At 49.5% G+C, this 15,000-nt stretch overlaps 2 protein-coding genes across 2 annotated transcripts in view; both read right to left on the bottom strand.

Moving 5' to 3' along the window:
* The window catches only part of tnikb (TRAF2 and NCK interacting kinase b), a 12,252-nt gene extending 7,297 nt beyond the window's left edge, over nt 1-4,955 (bottom strand). Inside the window, exons 1-2 of the mRNA XM_053412805.1 lie at nt 4,532-4,955; nt 992-1,057 (exon numbers count right to left, since the gene is read on the bottom strand). Of these exons, the coding sequence (XP_053268780.1) occupies nt 992-1,057; nt 4,532-4,639 (174 nt within the window). The 5' untranslated portion in view covers nt 4,640-4,955. The remainder of the gene's footprint in view (nt 1-991; nt 1,058-4,531) is intronic.
* A 2,800-nt stretch (nt 4,956-7,755) lies between these two features.
* The window catches only part of pld1b (phospholipase D1b), a 28,056-nt gene continuing 20,811 nt past the window's right edge, over nt 7,756-15,000 (bottom strand). The window contains exons 22-26 of the mRNA XM_053412781.1: nt 13,224-13,273; nt 12,554-12,688; nt 11,545-11,698; nt 9,872-9,989; nt 7,756-9,749 (exon numbers count right to left, since the gene is read on the bottom strand). Of these exons, the coding sequence (XP_053268756.1) occupies nt 9,525-9,749; nt 9,872-9,989; nt 11,545-11,698; nt 12,554-12,688; nt 13,224-13,273 (682 nt within the window). The 3' untranslated portion in view covers nt 7,756-9,524. The remainder of the gene's footprint in view (nt 9,750-9,871; nt 9,990-11,544; nt 11,699-12,553; nt 12,689-13,223; nt 13,274-15,000) is intronic.

The following is a 15,000-nucleotide window of genomic DNA, read 5'->3' on the forward strand; positions in this document are numbered from 1 at the left end:
CAAATCTAAACACAATCAAGAAGTGCTGCTCTAAAACTGAACCACAACGCTTTACAGACACACACACACACACGTTGAGGTAGAAGGTGAAGTGAAACAAGTGGGAGTCAGAAGGTCACACACAGATCCAGATGTGCTGAAGGAAAACAGCAGCAGAAAAGAAAAGGTGGATTCTGCTCTGGGTCCAGAAATGTCAGGATGGAAGAACTGCTTCAGGATCAGCAGTGATTTCTTATGAGGCTCCCTGAAGAGAATGATGTCACTTGGTAATAATTATAGACGAGAGGGAGATGTCTGATTCTGATTGACTCTAATTAAGATTCTGCAGAACGCTCAGAGGGTCAGGATCTCAGAATCCATCTGTTTCTCCTGATTCTGACATCTTCTGTTTCTCAAGAACTAAACTGATCCAGAAGCAGGTCTCATCGTGGAGTTGTGGATTCTTCACGGCCTGTTCCTGATCACGTGTTCTCTTCATTTCCTCCTCCGTGGTTTTGTTTTATAAGTCAGATTTCCATGAAAACATAGAACACAGTGAACTTCCTCTCTGCAGGTGAAACCCACGTGACACCTGAGAAATAATCTACTGACATCTCGTAAATCTGGAGCTAAAAACACGTCTCCTGTATTTTCTAACGATCGTTGTTTTTTGTGTTTATCTCTCGTGGAACATGTCCTGACGGATTGGGAGCAGAGTCAACAGGAAGCTCCGACAACAAGGAGCATCTTTTAAATGTTTTTCATCTTTGTTATTGTCTTATTATTATCTTTGATGAGGAGGAGACAAGCAGGAGACGAGGAGGACACGAGGAGGAGACGAGAAGGACACGAGGAGGAGACGAGGAGGACACGAGGAGGACACGAGGAGGAGAAGAGGAGGAGACGAGGAGGACATGAGGAGGAGACGTGTCCCCGGTGAGTCAGCAAAACACAGTAAATCAGACACACACACTTCATGACAGGGAGTTATCAAGTAACTATGAAGTCTCACCTTGTAGACCTGCCCATAGGTTCCATTTCCAACCAGTTCGACCAGCTCAAAGATACCAGCTGGGTCCTGAGAGAGAGAGAGAGAGAGAGAGAGAGAGAGAGAGAGAGAGAGAGAGAGAGAGAGAGAGCAGAAAAAGAAGAAAGTTATTCCAGAGAACACGACTCTGATTAAACTGAACATGTAAGAATTGAATGTGGAGTTTGACCTTCACACAAACTCACTGACAGAGCACGACCTTGTAAAACCTTTCTATCATCACCTGGTTATTAATCCTCCAATGGGTAACTCACGTTCTCTCTCTCTAATGAAGTATTCCGATTACATTCAGTTTCTCATAGTAATCTGATTACTTAAACATCATATAAACAAGAAACCTGGATTTAACTGCAGATTAAATAACAACAACCTGAAGGAAACACACACACACGCACACACACAACAACAACCTGAAGGAAACACACACACACGCACACGCACACACACACACACACACAAACGCGCACACACACACACACAGTAATCTCATGTTCAGACTGATTAAAGTTCAATAAACTTTCCAAAACACAAATCTTGATCTTTAAGCAACCCTGTGTGTGTGTCTGTGTGTGTGTGAGCGTTTGTGTGTGCGTCTGTGTGTGTGTGTCTGTGTGTGTGTGTGTACAGCGGGCCACAGGAGAGCGTTGGCACTATTACAGAGGAGTCTCCTGACGGGGGATTAGTTTAAAAAGCAGCGTTCCTTTTCACTCAAGGTCAAACAGAAGCACGTCTACTCCTGGAGGACCTCTGCCTCACACACACACACACACAGACACACACACACACACACCTGTTACAGCTCTTACCATGCAGGCGTAGGGCCTCATGCACAGACACACACCAGTGAAAGAGGTGGAAGGGAGTGGATGTGAGATGCAGCTCTGACCACGTGAGTCCAGTGAGGGAACAATTTGAAATGTGTGAAGTCACAGAATCGACTAAACTGTTGAACTGTTTGTTAGTGAGTTAGTTAGTTATTCAGTTGGTTAATAAGTTAGTTAGTTAGTTAGTTATTCAGTTGGTTAATAAGTTAGTTAGTTAGTTAGTTATTCAGTTGGTTAATAAGTTAGTTAGTTAGTTAGTTAGTTAGTTGTCTAACTGTCTTCACAACAGAATCCTCTGCCAACTTTTCTTTTAAAGAACTTTGCAGAAACACACGAGAGGATAGAAACTCTGAGAGAACCTCCGTCTCCTTTAAGGTTCAAGTTTTACACACAAAGATATTTAGATGCAGAGCAAAGTTCAAAGTTCAAATCAATTATGAAATCATCAGTATGATATGATCTGTTCTCAGAAAACGAGACGCAATAAAGACTCAACATAAACATATTATATTTATTTATAAGTTCTGGTTTCACTTTGTAATTTACAGACTAAAGAGTTTTGTCTGACATGTTCGTCCTGTCGTCATCACCTCCGTGGGCGGAGTCTGACGTGGGCGTGTCATCAGTTGGGGGGGGGGGCTAGTAGTCTTTTTTTTTCAATGGAAAAGATGAATGAAGCTTCATGTGGTTGCCATGGTGACATCATGATGGTATCACTGCCAGCATCAGCACCTTCAGGCGCAGTACTTCACAGTACTCCCTAATTCACAGTACTACAGTACTACATTATTACAGTACTCCACAGTACTTCACAGTACTCCCTAATTCACAGTACTACAGTACTACATTATTACAGTACTCCACAGTACTTCACAGTACTCCCTAATTCACAGTACTACAGTACTACATTATTACAGTACTCCACAGTATTACAGTACTTCACACTAGATCATTGCAGCAAGTGAACGTCCTCGTGGTTCAAACGTTATATCGTCGGAGGTGAAGAAGCTGCTTCCTCTTCCTCTTCTACTGATTAATTCTGTCTCTACTTCCTGTGATTGGTCCAAAGTCCAAACTGTCCCTCAAAGTGTTTTCACTTCAGAACCAGACCTCCTCTTCTGCTCTGAGGAACCGTTCACACCTGATGTTCAGGACTGAGCTGAAGAGTCTGAAGCTCTGAACCAGGTCTGAACGAGTCCTGAACGAGAACCTGAAACAGCTTCTCTCTCCTGAACAGCTTCCAGTCAGTCTGGAGAAGAGAGAAGGACACTGGCTCTAGAAGAGGAACGAGTCTGAGACGTCTCTGTCTTCATGGGCAGAGACGTCCAGACTCTAATGGCGTCTCACACTGTCCCTGTCCAGAGGTTCCAGGGACCGCCTGGGACTTCAGAATAAGAGTCTGTGAGTGTGGAGCCTGATGGAGCTTCAGGGAGAGGACGAAGCTGAAGTGAGTCTGAGGACATGGAAGTGAAGCTCTGCAGAAACAGGAAGTGCTACAGTGTGTGTGTGTGTGTGTGTGTGTGAGCGTGTTGGAGACAGGCTTTGCGTCACGCTGAAATGTCCCCCCCCTGTGCTCAGTCTTTGGTGACCTAATTTCTAATCGTCATGTCACTGAGGGAGAGAACAAGGATGTGCACGTTCATACAAGATCGTGCACATCCTTGTTCTCTTTGTGTCTTTGTCCTTCAGTGTGTGTGTGTCTGCATCTGTATCATCACACACACAGTCTCACACACAGTCTCACACACGGTCTCACAGACACACACACACACACACACAATCTCACACACGGTCTCTCACACACACTCAGACTTGCAGTCCCACCCGGTTGATCATGCCCAGACTTGATTGTTGCTCTGCAGGTACGATGTGTTGCGTAAGCAGCAGAAGGAAGAAAGAGAGAATAGCTGTGCCACAGAGACACACGCACACGCACACACACGCGCACACACACAACTCCAGTCATATGTGAGATCTACAGATCATCTTGAGCATATGTTAAATCCAAATGAGTGAATGTATCATCAGTGTGTGTATCCGTGTTTCAGACGCGCACACACACACGCACACATTCCTGCACGGTTTTCGTCTGTGCACCTTCCCTCCTCGCGCACACGCACGCACCCACGAACAGCCACTGTGATGCAATGCTGCTGCTGCTGTCGCCACAACATCACGAAATGGCGGAACTTCACCGCTGCTGTTCAGGGTGTGTGCGAGTGCGCGCGTGCGTGCATCTGGAACCTCTGCATCAGTGTGTGTGTGCGCGCTGTGAGCGTGTCAGTGAGCTTAACATCTGCTCTACATAGAGCACACAGAGCGGCCTCTATTATGCCGCCTGACGCACGCGCACGCGGATATGTGCACGTGCACAGTAGCAGCAGCAGCTCAGGGCCTCGTTACGTCACGTCCCAGTTGTTTAGATAAAACATCAACAACAAACAACAGGAGTCACATGACCCCACACGCACGCTCTCACACACACGCGCATGCACACCACCGAGAGCCCGGGAGGACCAGGTAGACGCGTCCGTGCGCGCTGCTTGGAGGAGGGTGAGGATGGAGAGGAGGGAGGAGAGAGAGCGGGGGGGGGGGGGGGACAGGTGCTCAACAGCTTCGCACACATGCACGCGCGCACGCACAGACAGCAGCAGCACACGCACGCGCAGGGAGACATTACCCGTAGTGCAGACAGGTCGATCTCGTCCAGGCTCCGAGCCGGGGACTCGCTCGCCATGGTTCTCTCGGTAGATCCGGGACTCAAGATGGAAGCTTCCTCACCGACCATCGACCGGGAGGTGCAGGGGGGGGGGGGGCACGCGCTCCTCCGGGAGAGGGAGACACTCACGCGCACGGGACTCACCCCCGGAAACGGGTTGGAGCGGAGAGGACGCAGGAGCTCCAGGTGCTGCTACATGCTGCACGGCGTGTGAATCCGGTGAATCCGGTGGATCCGGTGGATCCGCTGCTACATGTCTCCACCGAGACCCCCAACTGGAGAGGAGCGGGGGACACGCGCACGGAGAGAGAGAGGGAGAGGGAGAGAGAGAGAGAGAGAGGAGCGCACAGATCCAACACCGTCCGTGCGTCTGAGGCGGAACAGCAGCAGCGCGCATCACCGGGAGTGGCCTGAGAGAAGAGACGCCCACACACACGCACAGACACACAGACGCGTGCACAGACACACACAGGAGACACACATTACATTGACTCATTGATTTCACAGAAACTTTCTCTCTAACCTTCACCAGTCACCAATCTGACCCCAGACCTGTTTCTACAACCAGGTCTAAACTCAATCTGAACTCAACCTGAACCAGTCTAACCTCAAAACGTTTTTTCACTTTGAATTTCAATGATCTAAGTGCTTATTTGTCCCCATAAGAAAGAAAATACCTGGACCACACACAAACACACACAAACACACACACAGTAACACACACACACACACACACACACACACACACAGCTGTCTGCTCCTGTCCTGCAGCTTATAATGACAATCGATATTCCGCGCTGCAGGTCAGTCACACACCCTCGAGCATTAAGTGTCAGGGGTGAGAACACACACACACACACAAACCCACACACAGACACACACACACACACACACCAATGTGACCTTTAAAAACCCACAAGGGACATTTTCACGCTTCATTTCCGTCTTCATGTCTCATCAGACGGACACTCGAGGTGACCTGTGCTCACATCACGTCAGAAGAATCCAGAACACAACATCTACGTGTTCTTCACTGTTTAATGTCCCTCTGAACCATGGACTGTAAAGATGGACGCCACGACTCCACCTCCTCCCACTGTCCAGACATGAAGCCTCAACTTCATATGAACACTGACATCGTGCACATCTGGAGTCAGAAGCTTTGTCTCAATCAGGGGCTGCATCCTTCAGAGGCTGCATGTGAAGGCTGCATCCTTCAGAAGGCTGCCCCTTTCCAAGTCTGCATCCTTCAGAAGGCTGCATCCTTTAGGGGCTGCATCCTTCCTAGCCTGCATCCTTCAGAGGCTGCATCCTTCATAGGCTGCATCCTTCAGAGGCTGCATACTTCAGGGGCTGCATCCTTTAGGGGGTGCATCTGAAGGCTGCATCCCTGAGGGGCTGCATCCTTCAGAGGCTGCTTCCTTCAGAGGCTGCATCTGAAGGCTGCATCCCTGAGGGGCTGCATCCTTCAGGGACTTCAGAGGCTGCTTCCTTCAGAGGCTGCTTCCTTCAGAGGCTGCATCTGAAGGCTGCATCCCTGAGGGGCTGCATCCTTCAGGGGCTTCAGAGGCTGCTTCCTTCAGAGGCTGCTTCCTTCAGAGGCTGCATCCTTTAGGGGGTGCATCCTTCAGAGGCTGCATCTGAAGGCTGCATCCTTCAAAGTCTGCATCCTTCAGGAGCTTCAGGGGCTGCATCCTTCAGAGGCTGAACCCTTCAGGTCTTTTGGTTTCTGTTGTTCCACCAGAAGCTGTGGAAGCTGCTTCAGAGACTTTTCTCCGAGCACCAGGGAGACTCAACACTGACTCTGTTTCAGGTTGAGGTCAGATTTCAGTGCATCTCCCTCCTCTTCCTCACCGTCACGTTCAGACACAGACTGTTGACACACAGCTGGAGGTCCACATGGTGCTGCTGTGGCTCCATCTAGTGACGTGAAGAGAAACTGCAGCAGGACGAACCTCCAGCAGAGAGCGATGGACGCAAGAGGGACAAACCTTCAGTGATTATTTAGGAGGAAGAATTCATGATGGGAGATGGACAGGGACACAGTTTGACTTCATCACTGAGACAGATAACTCTGACAGAATGTCCCTTATTCTCTTTTCTTCCTCCGGATCCAAGACATTTGTGAAGAAAGTTAATAAAAACAATCTGCTGGATTTAATCTGATCTGCTGCGTCTGGAAATGGAACCAGTGGATCACACCACATCAGATTAAAATAAAATACTACACAAACTAAAACTATATATACAGTAAACAGGGTAGTTTATCAAAGAATGGGCCATTTGGAGCCAAGGGTCAAGGTTGTGTTACTGTGCAATTTATACAATCTGTTATATACAGTGTAAAAAATATAAGGATATATATAGGAGGAGTATATCTATATAAGAGAAATAAATAAACCTTCGAATCCTCACGTGCAGAAGCTGCACTGAAGACTACAACTCCCATCATGCCTCACTGCCTCAACACCTTCTGATTGAGACTGAGCCCCCTAGTGGCAGAAACTCACACCAACGACTTCAGCTGAAGGTGACAAAAGAAATGAAAGAGACATATTTTGGAAACTTTAACCAACTTTCAACTTTTCTTTGTTGAAATATGTTCTCGATGTTTTTAACTGTTCTTTTGAAAGATGCTAAACGAACCATTTGTCTTTAATTTTCGCTTTTACTGTGTCTAACAGAAACAAACGATAATATAAAACTTTTTGGGGGCAAAAATAAACATATAAGAAACAAATGTTGACGAAAATAAATCACATCTTTTACCAAAAAGTCTGTGATCTATATTCATGCATTAGTTCAGTTCACATCTTTACATTTATTTCCTGCAAATTATATATATTTTTTAAATATATTTTATTGAGCTTCCACATTACACGGTATCCACAGAACCAGACAGAAGAGAAAGAGCGAAGACAAAGCTCACGTTTTGTATTTTGTTGGTTTTATACCCAAATTAAATTTGAACAGTTCAGCGTCATAAAGAAATCTTCAAAATCTGCTTATAAGCACAAAAAAAACCCTGAATTTAAGGTAAAATCATTTTCATGGACCTGTTGACAAACTTCAAATAAAGAACAACATCAGAATCAGATGTTTTAAACCTGAAGTTAGAGACGAACTCGACGTCTCAAAGTTTGAAGAAGAAGTTCTGAGCGAAGGCCTCATGAAAAAAAACCCAGTTTTAATGACTCATTTATTTATTCCATCATTTCACAAGAAAACAAAGAACACAGGAGGCGTGCTGCATATCATCATTAAGGAGTCGCCGGGGACAACAACAGTCTGTGCAAATAGTGCAGTTTCCATAGAGACACAGTGATAAGCGGGGGGGGGGGCTCTTTTAAGCTTCTTATGGATCCAAGTACAAATCAACTTTAAAGTCATCTTTCAGTTTGTCCTACAGATTCTGGTCCGGGTGGAAACAGGCTGGTTATTGCACACGACAGTAAACTTTTCCTTCTCTGTTCGGGCGACTTCACTCGGTTCTCTTAAGGTGCAGCTGTGAATATTCACGATTGTTTCTCTTTGCGCTCTGGAGGTAGAAACACAAGGAGGAAGAGGAAGAGGAAGAGGAGCACGCCGTCCAGCAGTATGGACAGAGGACAAGCGTCCGTTTGGAGACAGGCACGTCTTTTAGCAACATCACAGTCCATGGCTCTGAACAGGGCGTTCAGTTTGCAGGGCTTCATGCTTTAATGGCACCGAGCTGCTCTCATGCTCTCAGCTCGAGGTCTCTTCAGATTCAAAGCACTGAACAGCTTCATGCAGGTGATTCACAGACCAACAGGAAGACACAGAGGAATTCAAGAAAATCTGAAATCCAGAGACGACGGTTTAAAATTCATAACTTGAGTTTATATTATTCACCTTTGACCTGTTCCCTGGATTCAGTTTCTTCAGCTGCGAAAGGATCAAATCTGATAAAACACCTCGATGCAGAAGGTGAAATCAAACGTGCACGTGCAGTGAAACAGGTACAAATACAATTGAACCATTTCACGAGCAACATTCCTAATAAATTAACTGAATGATAGAATTCATCACTTTCTTTGCAGAAAGATCCATAGAATAAAGGAACCGAAGGAACCAAGAGAGCAGACGTATAAAAACAGGAAAGTGAAAGTCTTCCGGCTACAGTCTGTTTTCTTTGGCACTCGTGATTTTCTGTTTGAACATGGATATTAAAAAGCTCTTCATCCTCGTCTCTGCGCCGCCGTCTTCATCAAAGTCCTGTTAGTGTCTCTTCAAACGCAGAAGAGTCCGAGCTGCGTTCACAGAACCCCGGACGTTGCATAGTGTTGTCACAGAGCAGGGGGCGGGGGGGGGATCTGAGAGGAAGCTCCAGACGGATCAGTCCTTCACTTCCTCGTCTTCATTCTTCTCTTGTAAACTTCAGGTTTCAGGGATCGCAGAGTTCAACTCTGTTCTCAGTCTCACGGGGTCTTGTGTGCACGTGTGAGTGTGTGTGTTGCAGTGTGATGTTATTTGTGTGCATCACAAATCGGCAGCAAACACAGCGGACGCCATTTTGGAGGTCGTAGTGTAAATGTCTGCAGACCAGACTGAGACACCTGTTCCTAATCACTGGGGCTGGTCTCAGTGCAGTTTCTGGGCCCTGGAGAGAAAACCTGACAAGATACATTTTCTAAATCTAAACAACCCGTGTGAAAAATAATCTCTATAAACTGATAACATAAAACAAGGCCTCTTTCCTTCCTGCTCACTTCTCATGTCACCGACTGAAAAACTGAGTTGTTCACTGAACATATAAATAGTTTTTATGTGGATTGGGTTCAAGCTCCTGCGAGTCTGGACTCAGGGTTAAAACATGACCACGAGCCACTGGACAAGATGGACGTTTATAAATCAACGTTTCTCTCAGCCACCAGAGTCTCCAAAATGGCGGCAGGCTGTGTGTGTCTCCCACGTGAACACACACAGGGGAGTCTCAGGTCCAGACCTCCATCGGCACCATGGCCTCCTTGGAGCCCATGGGAGGAAGCAGGTTTTCCTCACCCAGGAACTGAAGAGGGAACTGGACCAGGAAGCCGCGGATCTTCTTCAGCTCCTCGCGGGCCCGGGCCGGGTCCTCCTTCTCCAGGCCCTCCTTCGCCAGGTAGCCCTCCAGCTCCAGGATGCTCCGCACGTCACTGGACGGCAGGCAGCGGAACACCTGGCAGCCCGAGAGCAGGGCAGAGGGGAATTCAATAAATACACTTGAATCAGATCAAACCTGAGAAAAGATCAAATAAAGAGAGAGAGGAGGAGGAGGAGGAGGAGGAGGAGGAGGTGAACCTTCTGGTAGATGGTGGCGTTAATAGCGCAGGTGGACATCCAGACCTCCTTATAGAAGTGATCACTGACGGGATCGGAGACATCGATGGAGGCGTCTGTGAAGGCACCGAGGATCATCCTGAGAGACAGGAGCAGGAGGAGACACAGGGGACAGGAGCAGGAGGAGACACAGGAGACAGGAGCAGGAGGAGACACAGGAGACAGGAGGAGACACAGGAGACAGGAACCAGGAGGAGAGATAGGAGATAGAAGCAGGAGGAGACACAGGAGACAAGAAGCAGGAGGAGACACAGGAGACAGGAGCAGGAGGAGACACAGGAGACAGGAGCAGGAGGAGACACAGGAGACAGGAGGAGACACAGGAGACAGGAACCAGGAGGAGAGATAGGAGATGGAAGCAGGAGGAGACACAGGAGACAAGAAGCAGGAGGAGACACAGGACACAGGAAGCAGGATGAGACACAGGAGCAGGAGGAGACACAGGAGACAGGAGCAGGATGAGACACAGGAGACAGGAGCAGGAGGAGACACAGGAAACAGGAGGAGGAGGAGACACAGGAGATAGAAACAGGAGGAGACACAGGAGACAGGAGCAGGAGGAGACACAGGAGACATGAGAAGGAGGAGACACAGGAGACAGGAAGCAGGAGGAGACACAGGAGACAGGAAGCAGGAGGAGACACAGGAGACAGGAAGCAGGAGGAGACACAGGAGACAGGAAGCAGGAGGAGACATAGGAGATAGGAGCAGGAGGAGACACAGGAGACAGGAGGAGACACAGGAGACAGGAACCAGGAGGAGAGATAGGAGATAGAAGCAGGAGGAGACACAGGAGACAGGAAGCAGGAGGAGACACAGGAGATAGAAGCAGGAGGAGACATAGGAGATAGAAGCAGGAGGAGACATAGGAGATAGAAGCAGGAGGAGACATATGAGATAGAAGCAGGAGGAGACACAGGATACAGGAAGCAGGAGGAGACACAGGAGACAGGAAGCAGGAGGAGACACAGGAGACAGGAAGCAGGAGGAGACACAGGAGACAGGAAGCAGGAGAAGACACAGGAGACAGGAAGCAGGAGGAGACACAGGAGACAGGAAGCAGGAGGAGACACAGGAGCAGGAGGAGACACAGGAGACAGGAAGCAGGAGGAGACACAGGAGACAGGAAGCAGGAGGAGACACAGGAGCAGGAGGAGACACAGGAGACAGGAAGCAGGAGGAGACACAGGAGCAGGAGGAGACACAGGAGACAGGAAGCAGGAGGAGACACAGGAGACAGGAAGCAGGAGGAGACATAGGAGACAGGAACCAGGAGGAGAGATAGGAGGAGACACAGGAGACAGGAAGCAGGAGGAGACACAGGAGACAGGAAGCAGGAGGAGACACAGGAGACAGGAAGCAGGAGGAGACATAGGAGGAGACACAGGAGACAGGAAGCAGGAGGAGACACAGGAGACAGGAAGCAGGAGGAGACACAGGAGGAGACACAGGAGACAGGAACGTCAAACCACGCAAACTGAGATATTTAAATTTACACGGTTCTGTAAAGAAATGAAGAAGTTCTATGAAGTCAGATCTCTTTAAGAGTTTTTGCTCTGAGCTCATTTATTACGTCTGATCTTTGCATATGATGGAGAGATGACAGCACATGAGGACATATGATCTCTGGGTACCTGAAGCACTCGAGACGCAGCTGAAGACCGTAGCGTCCAGCCTGGTACGGCTGTCCGTCCATCACAGAGTCAACCGTCTCCGAGTCCTCCACGATCACAGCCACCTCGCTGTCCCTCTTCCCCAGCATGCTGCGGTCGTTGATGTTGGCCGAGCCTGCAGGGACACAAAGGGACACGCTGGATCACAGAGTCCACCAGGTGGCGCTGGATCACAGAGTCCACCAGGTGGCGCTGGATCACAGGGTCCACCAGGTGGCGCTGGATCACAGAGTCCACCAGGTGGCGCTGTGACACCTGGATGATGTGCTGGAGAACAAGTCAAACACACCTCTGAGGAGAAGAGTGTTTCACTCAAGGCTCTAAACTACTGACAACTCAATAACACAACTCTACTGACTAATATTAAGACATCTGTTCAGTCAAATAAACATGATAACAAGACAAAGAGGTTTTTCAATCCCCAGAACGTCTCTATTCTTATTCTTTATTTATTAAAACTCACCACAACAACATGCACATTTGGTTTTCTTCATTTTTAGACATTCAAAACTCTCATTTAGTCTCTTTTCTTACACCTTTGAATTAAAATGTTTAATTATCATCTGTTAATCCTGCATGGACAGCAGCTGAATGCACAGGAGGAGACACAGGAGACAGGAAGCAGGAGGAGACACAGGAAGCAGGAGGAGACACAGGAGGAGACCCAGGAGACAGGAGGAGACACAGGAGGAGACAGGAGACAGGAGGAGACACATGAGACAGGAGACAGGAGGAGACAGCAGGAAGCAGGAGGAGACACAGGAGACAGGAAGCAGGAGGAGACAGGAGACAGGAGGAGACACAGGAAGCAGGAGGAGACAGGAGACAGGAAGCAGGAGGAGACACAGGAGGAGACAGGAGGAGACAGCAGGAAGCAGGAGGAGACAGGAGACATGAAGCAGGAGGAGACACAGGAGACAGGAGCAGGAGGAGACAGGAGACAGGAGGAGACACTGAGTGGACAGTTTACCGATGATCACCGTGTTGTCGTCAGCGATCAGCATCTTGCTGTGGACGTAGATGAGCTCTGTGACCAGTTTCCCCTCCAGCTCGGCGTGAGTCCTCAGACCAGCGATGGAGATGTAGTTCATCCACTGGTCTCCCACTGGGAACAGGACACAGGCAGTTAGAGTGGATCCCAGTGGCTTCTGGGACTAGATCCTCTGTTTAGAGTTTGTTTAATTATCAAGTTGAGTCCAACTTTCAATAGTCTTCTCCTCTTTTCACCTGAATAGGAGATTAAACTAAAAACACATTTTTCACCTGGTGATTTGACTTTAATGGAGTAAAACCAGCTTCCTGCTAAAATACACAACTTATATCTTCAAATACACAAAACCGCTGCAGATGTGATTTTGTCTTTATGATTTTATTTTAGTTTGCATGTGTATATTTTCATCTCTATGTGGTTTTGTGTAAATCTCCTATGGTTTTCTTACAGTTTGAGATTAAATGACAGACTGAGTGAACTGTAAACGTCCTCTATATTACAGTTTATTATACTTTACAGTAAACTGTAGGACCTCGTCTTTATTTATTTATCACAAGGTGCTTGGGCTCTTTATTATTATTTTATATTTTCCTCTGAGTCAAGCAGCTTCAGCTCCTGATTGTCTTCTGTTAAATATCCTTTGACTTACTCTCTTTCCGGAGCTGGGAGATGATGGAGTGTTCTCCTCGGTTCATGGTCCTGCAGAGACAGAGGGACAGAGGGTCAGAGGGACAGAGGGACAGAGGGACAGAGGGACAGAGGGACAGAGGGTCAGAGGGACAGAGGGACAGAGGGACAGAGGGACAGAGGGTCAGAGGGACAGGGGACAGAGGGACAGAGGGACAGAGGGTCAGAGGGACAGAGGGTCGGAGGGACGGAGGGTCGGAGGGACGGAGGGACGGAGGGTCAGAGGGTCGGAGGGACAGAGGGTCAGAGGGACAGAGGGACAGAGGGACAGAGGGAGAGAGGGTCGGAGGGACAGAGGGTCAGAGGGTCGGAGGGACGGAGGGACAGAGGGTCAGAGGGTCGGAGGGACGGAGGGACGGAGGGACAGAGGGTCAGAGGGACAGAGGGACAGAGGGTCAGAGGGACAGAGGGTCAGAGGGACAGAGGGACAGAGGGACAGAGGGTCAGAGGGACAGAGGGACAGAGGGAGAGAGGGTCGGAGGGACAGAGGGTCAGAGGGTCGGAGGGACGGAGGGACAGAGGGTCAGAGGGTCGGAGGGACGGAGGGACAGAGGGTCAGAGGGTCGGAGGGACGGAGGGACGGAGGGACAGAGGGTCAGAGGGACAGAGGGACAGAGGGACAGAGGGACAGAGGGTCAGAGGGACAGGGGACAGAGGGACAGAGGGACAGAGGGTCAGAGGGACAGAGGGTCGGAGGGACGGAGGGTCGGAGGGACGGAGGGACGGAGGGTCAGAGGGTCGGAGGGACAGAGGGTCAGAGGGACAGAGGGACAGAGGGACAGAGGGAGAGAGGGTCGGAGGGACAGAGGGTCAGAGGGTCGGAGGGACGGAGGGACAGAGGGTCAGAGGGTCGGAGGGACGGAGGGACGGAGGGACAGAGGGTCAGAGGGACAGAGGGACAGAGGGTCAGAGGGACAGAGGGACAGAGGGACAGAGGGTCAGAGGGACAGAGGGACAGAGGGAGAGAGGGTCGGAGGGACAGAGGGTCAGAGGGTCGGAGGGACGGAGGGACAGAGGGTCAGAGGGTCGGAGGGACGGAGGGACAGAGGGTCAGAGGGTCGGAGGGACGGAGGGACGGAGGGACAGAGGGTCAGAGGGACAGAGGGACAGAGGGAGAGAGGGTCAGAGGGACAGAGGGACAGAGGGACAGAGGGTCAGAGGGACAGAGGGTCGGAGGGACAGAGGGTCGGAGGGAGAGAGGGTCAGAGGGACAGAGGGACAGAGGGACAGAGGGTCAGAGGGACAGAGGGTCAGAGGGACAGAGGGACAGAGGGTCAGAGGGACAGAGGGACAGAGGGACAGAGGGACAGAGGGTCAGAGGGACAGAGGGTCAGAGGGTCAGAGGGACAGAGGGACAGAGGGACAGAGGGACAGAGGGTCAGAGGGACAGAGGGACAGAGGGACAGAGGGACAGAGGTGGCTTAGTGGCAGAGACACATTCCTCTCAATACCAGCCTTTGTGTGTCCGTGTGTTTGCACAAGGAGGGCTTACCCAAGACTGCTACACAATAAATGTCTGCCTCGAAAGGAATGGCATGCAAGTACACACACACACACACAAACACACACATACAAACACACACAGACACACACAAAAAGTAGATCCAAGATTCATATCTGTGCGGTTACAGAGAAGGTGTGGAGGTATCAGTCAGTGGCCCCTTCTGGGAATCAGCCTCATCAAACAAACACAACCAGCAGGTGGGTTCATGTGTGAAACACACACACACACACACACA

The sequence above is a fragment of the Pleuronectes platessa genome, chromosome 20, assembly GCF_947347685.1.
Source record: "Pleuronectes platessa chromosome 20, fPlePla1.1, whole genome shotgun sequence".
In the NCBI taxonomy this organism is placed as follows: Eukaryota; Metazoa; Chordata; class Actinopteri; order Pleuronectiformes; family Pleuronectidae; genus Pleuronectes; species Pleuronectes platessa.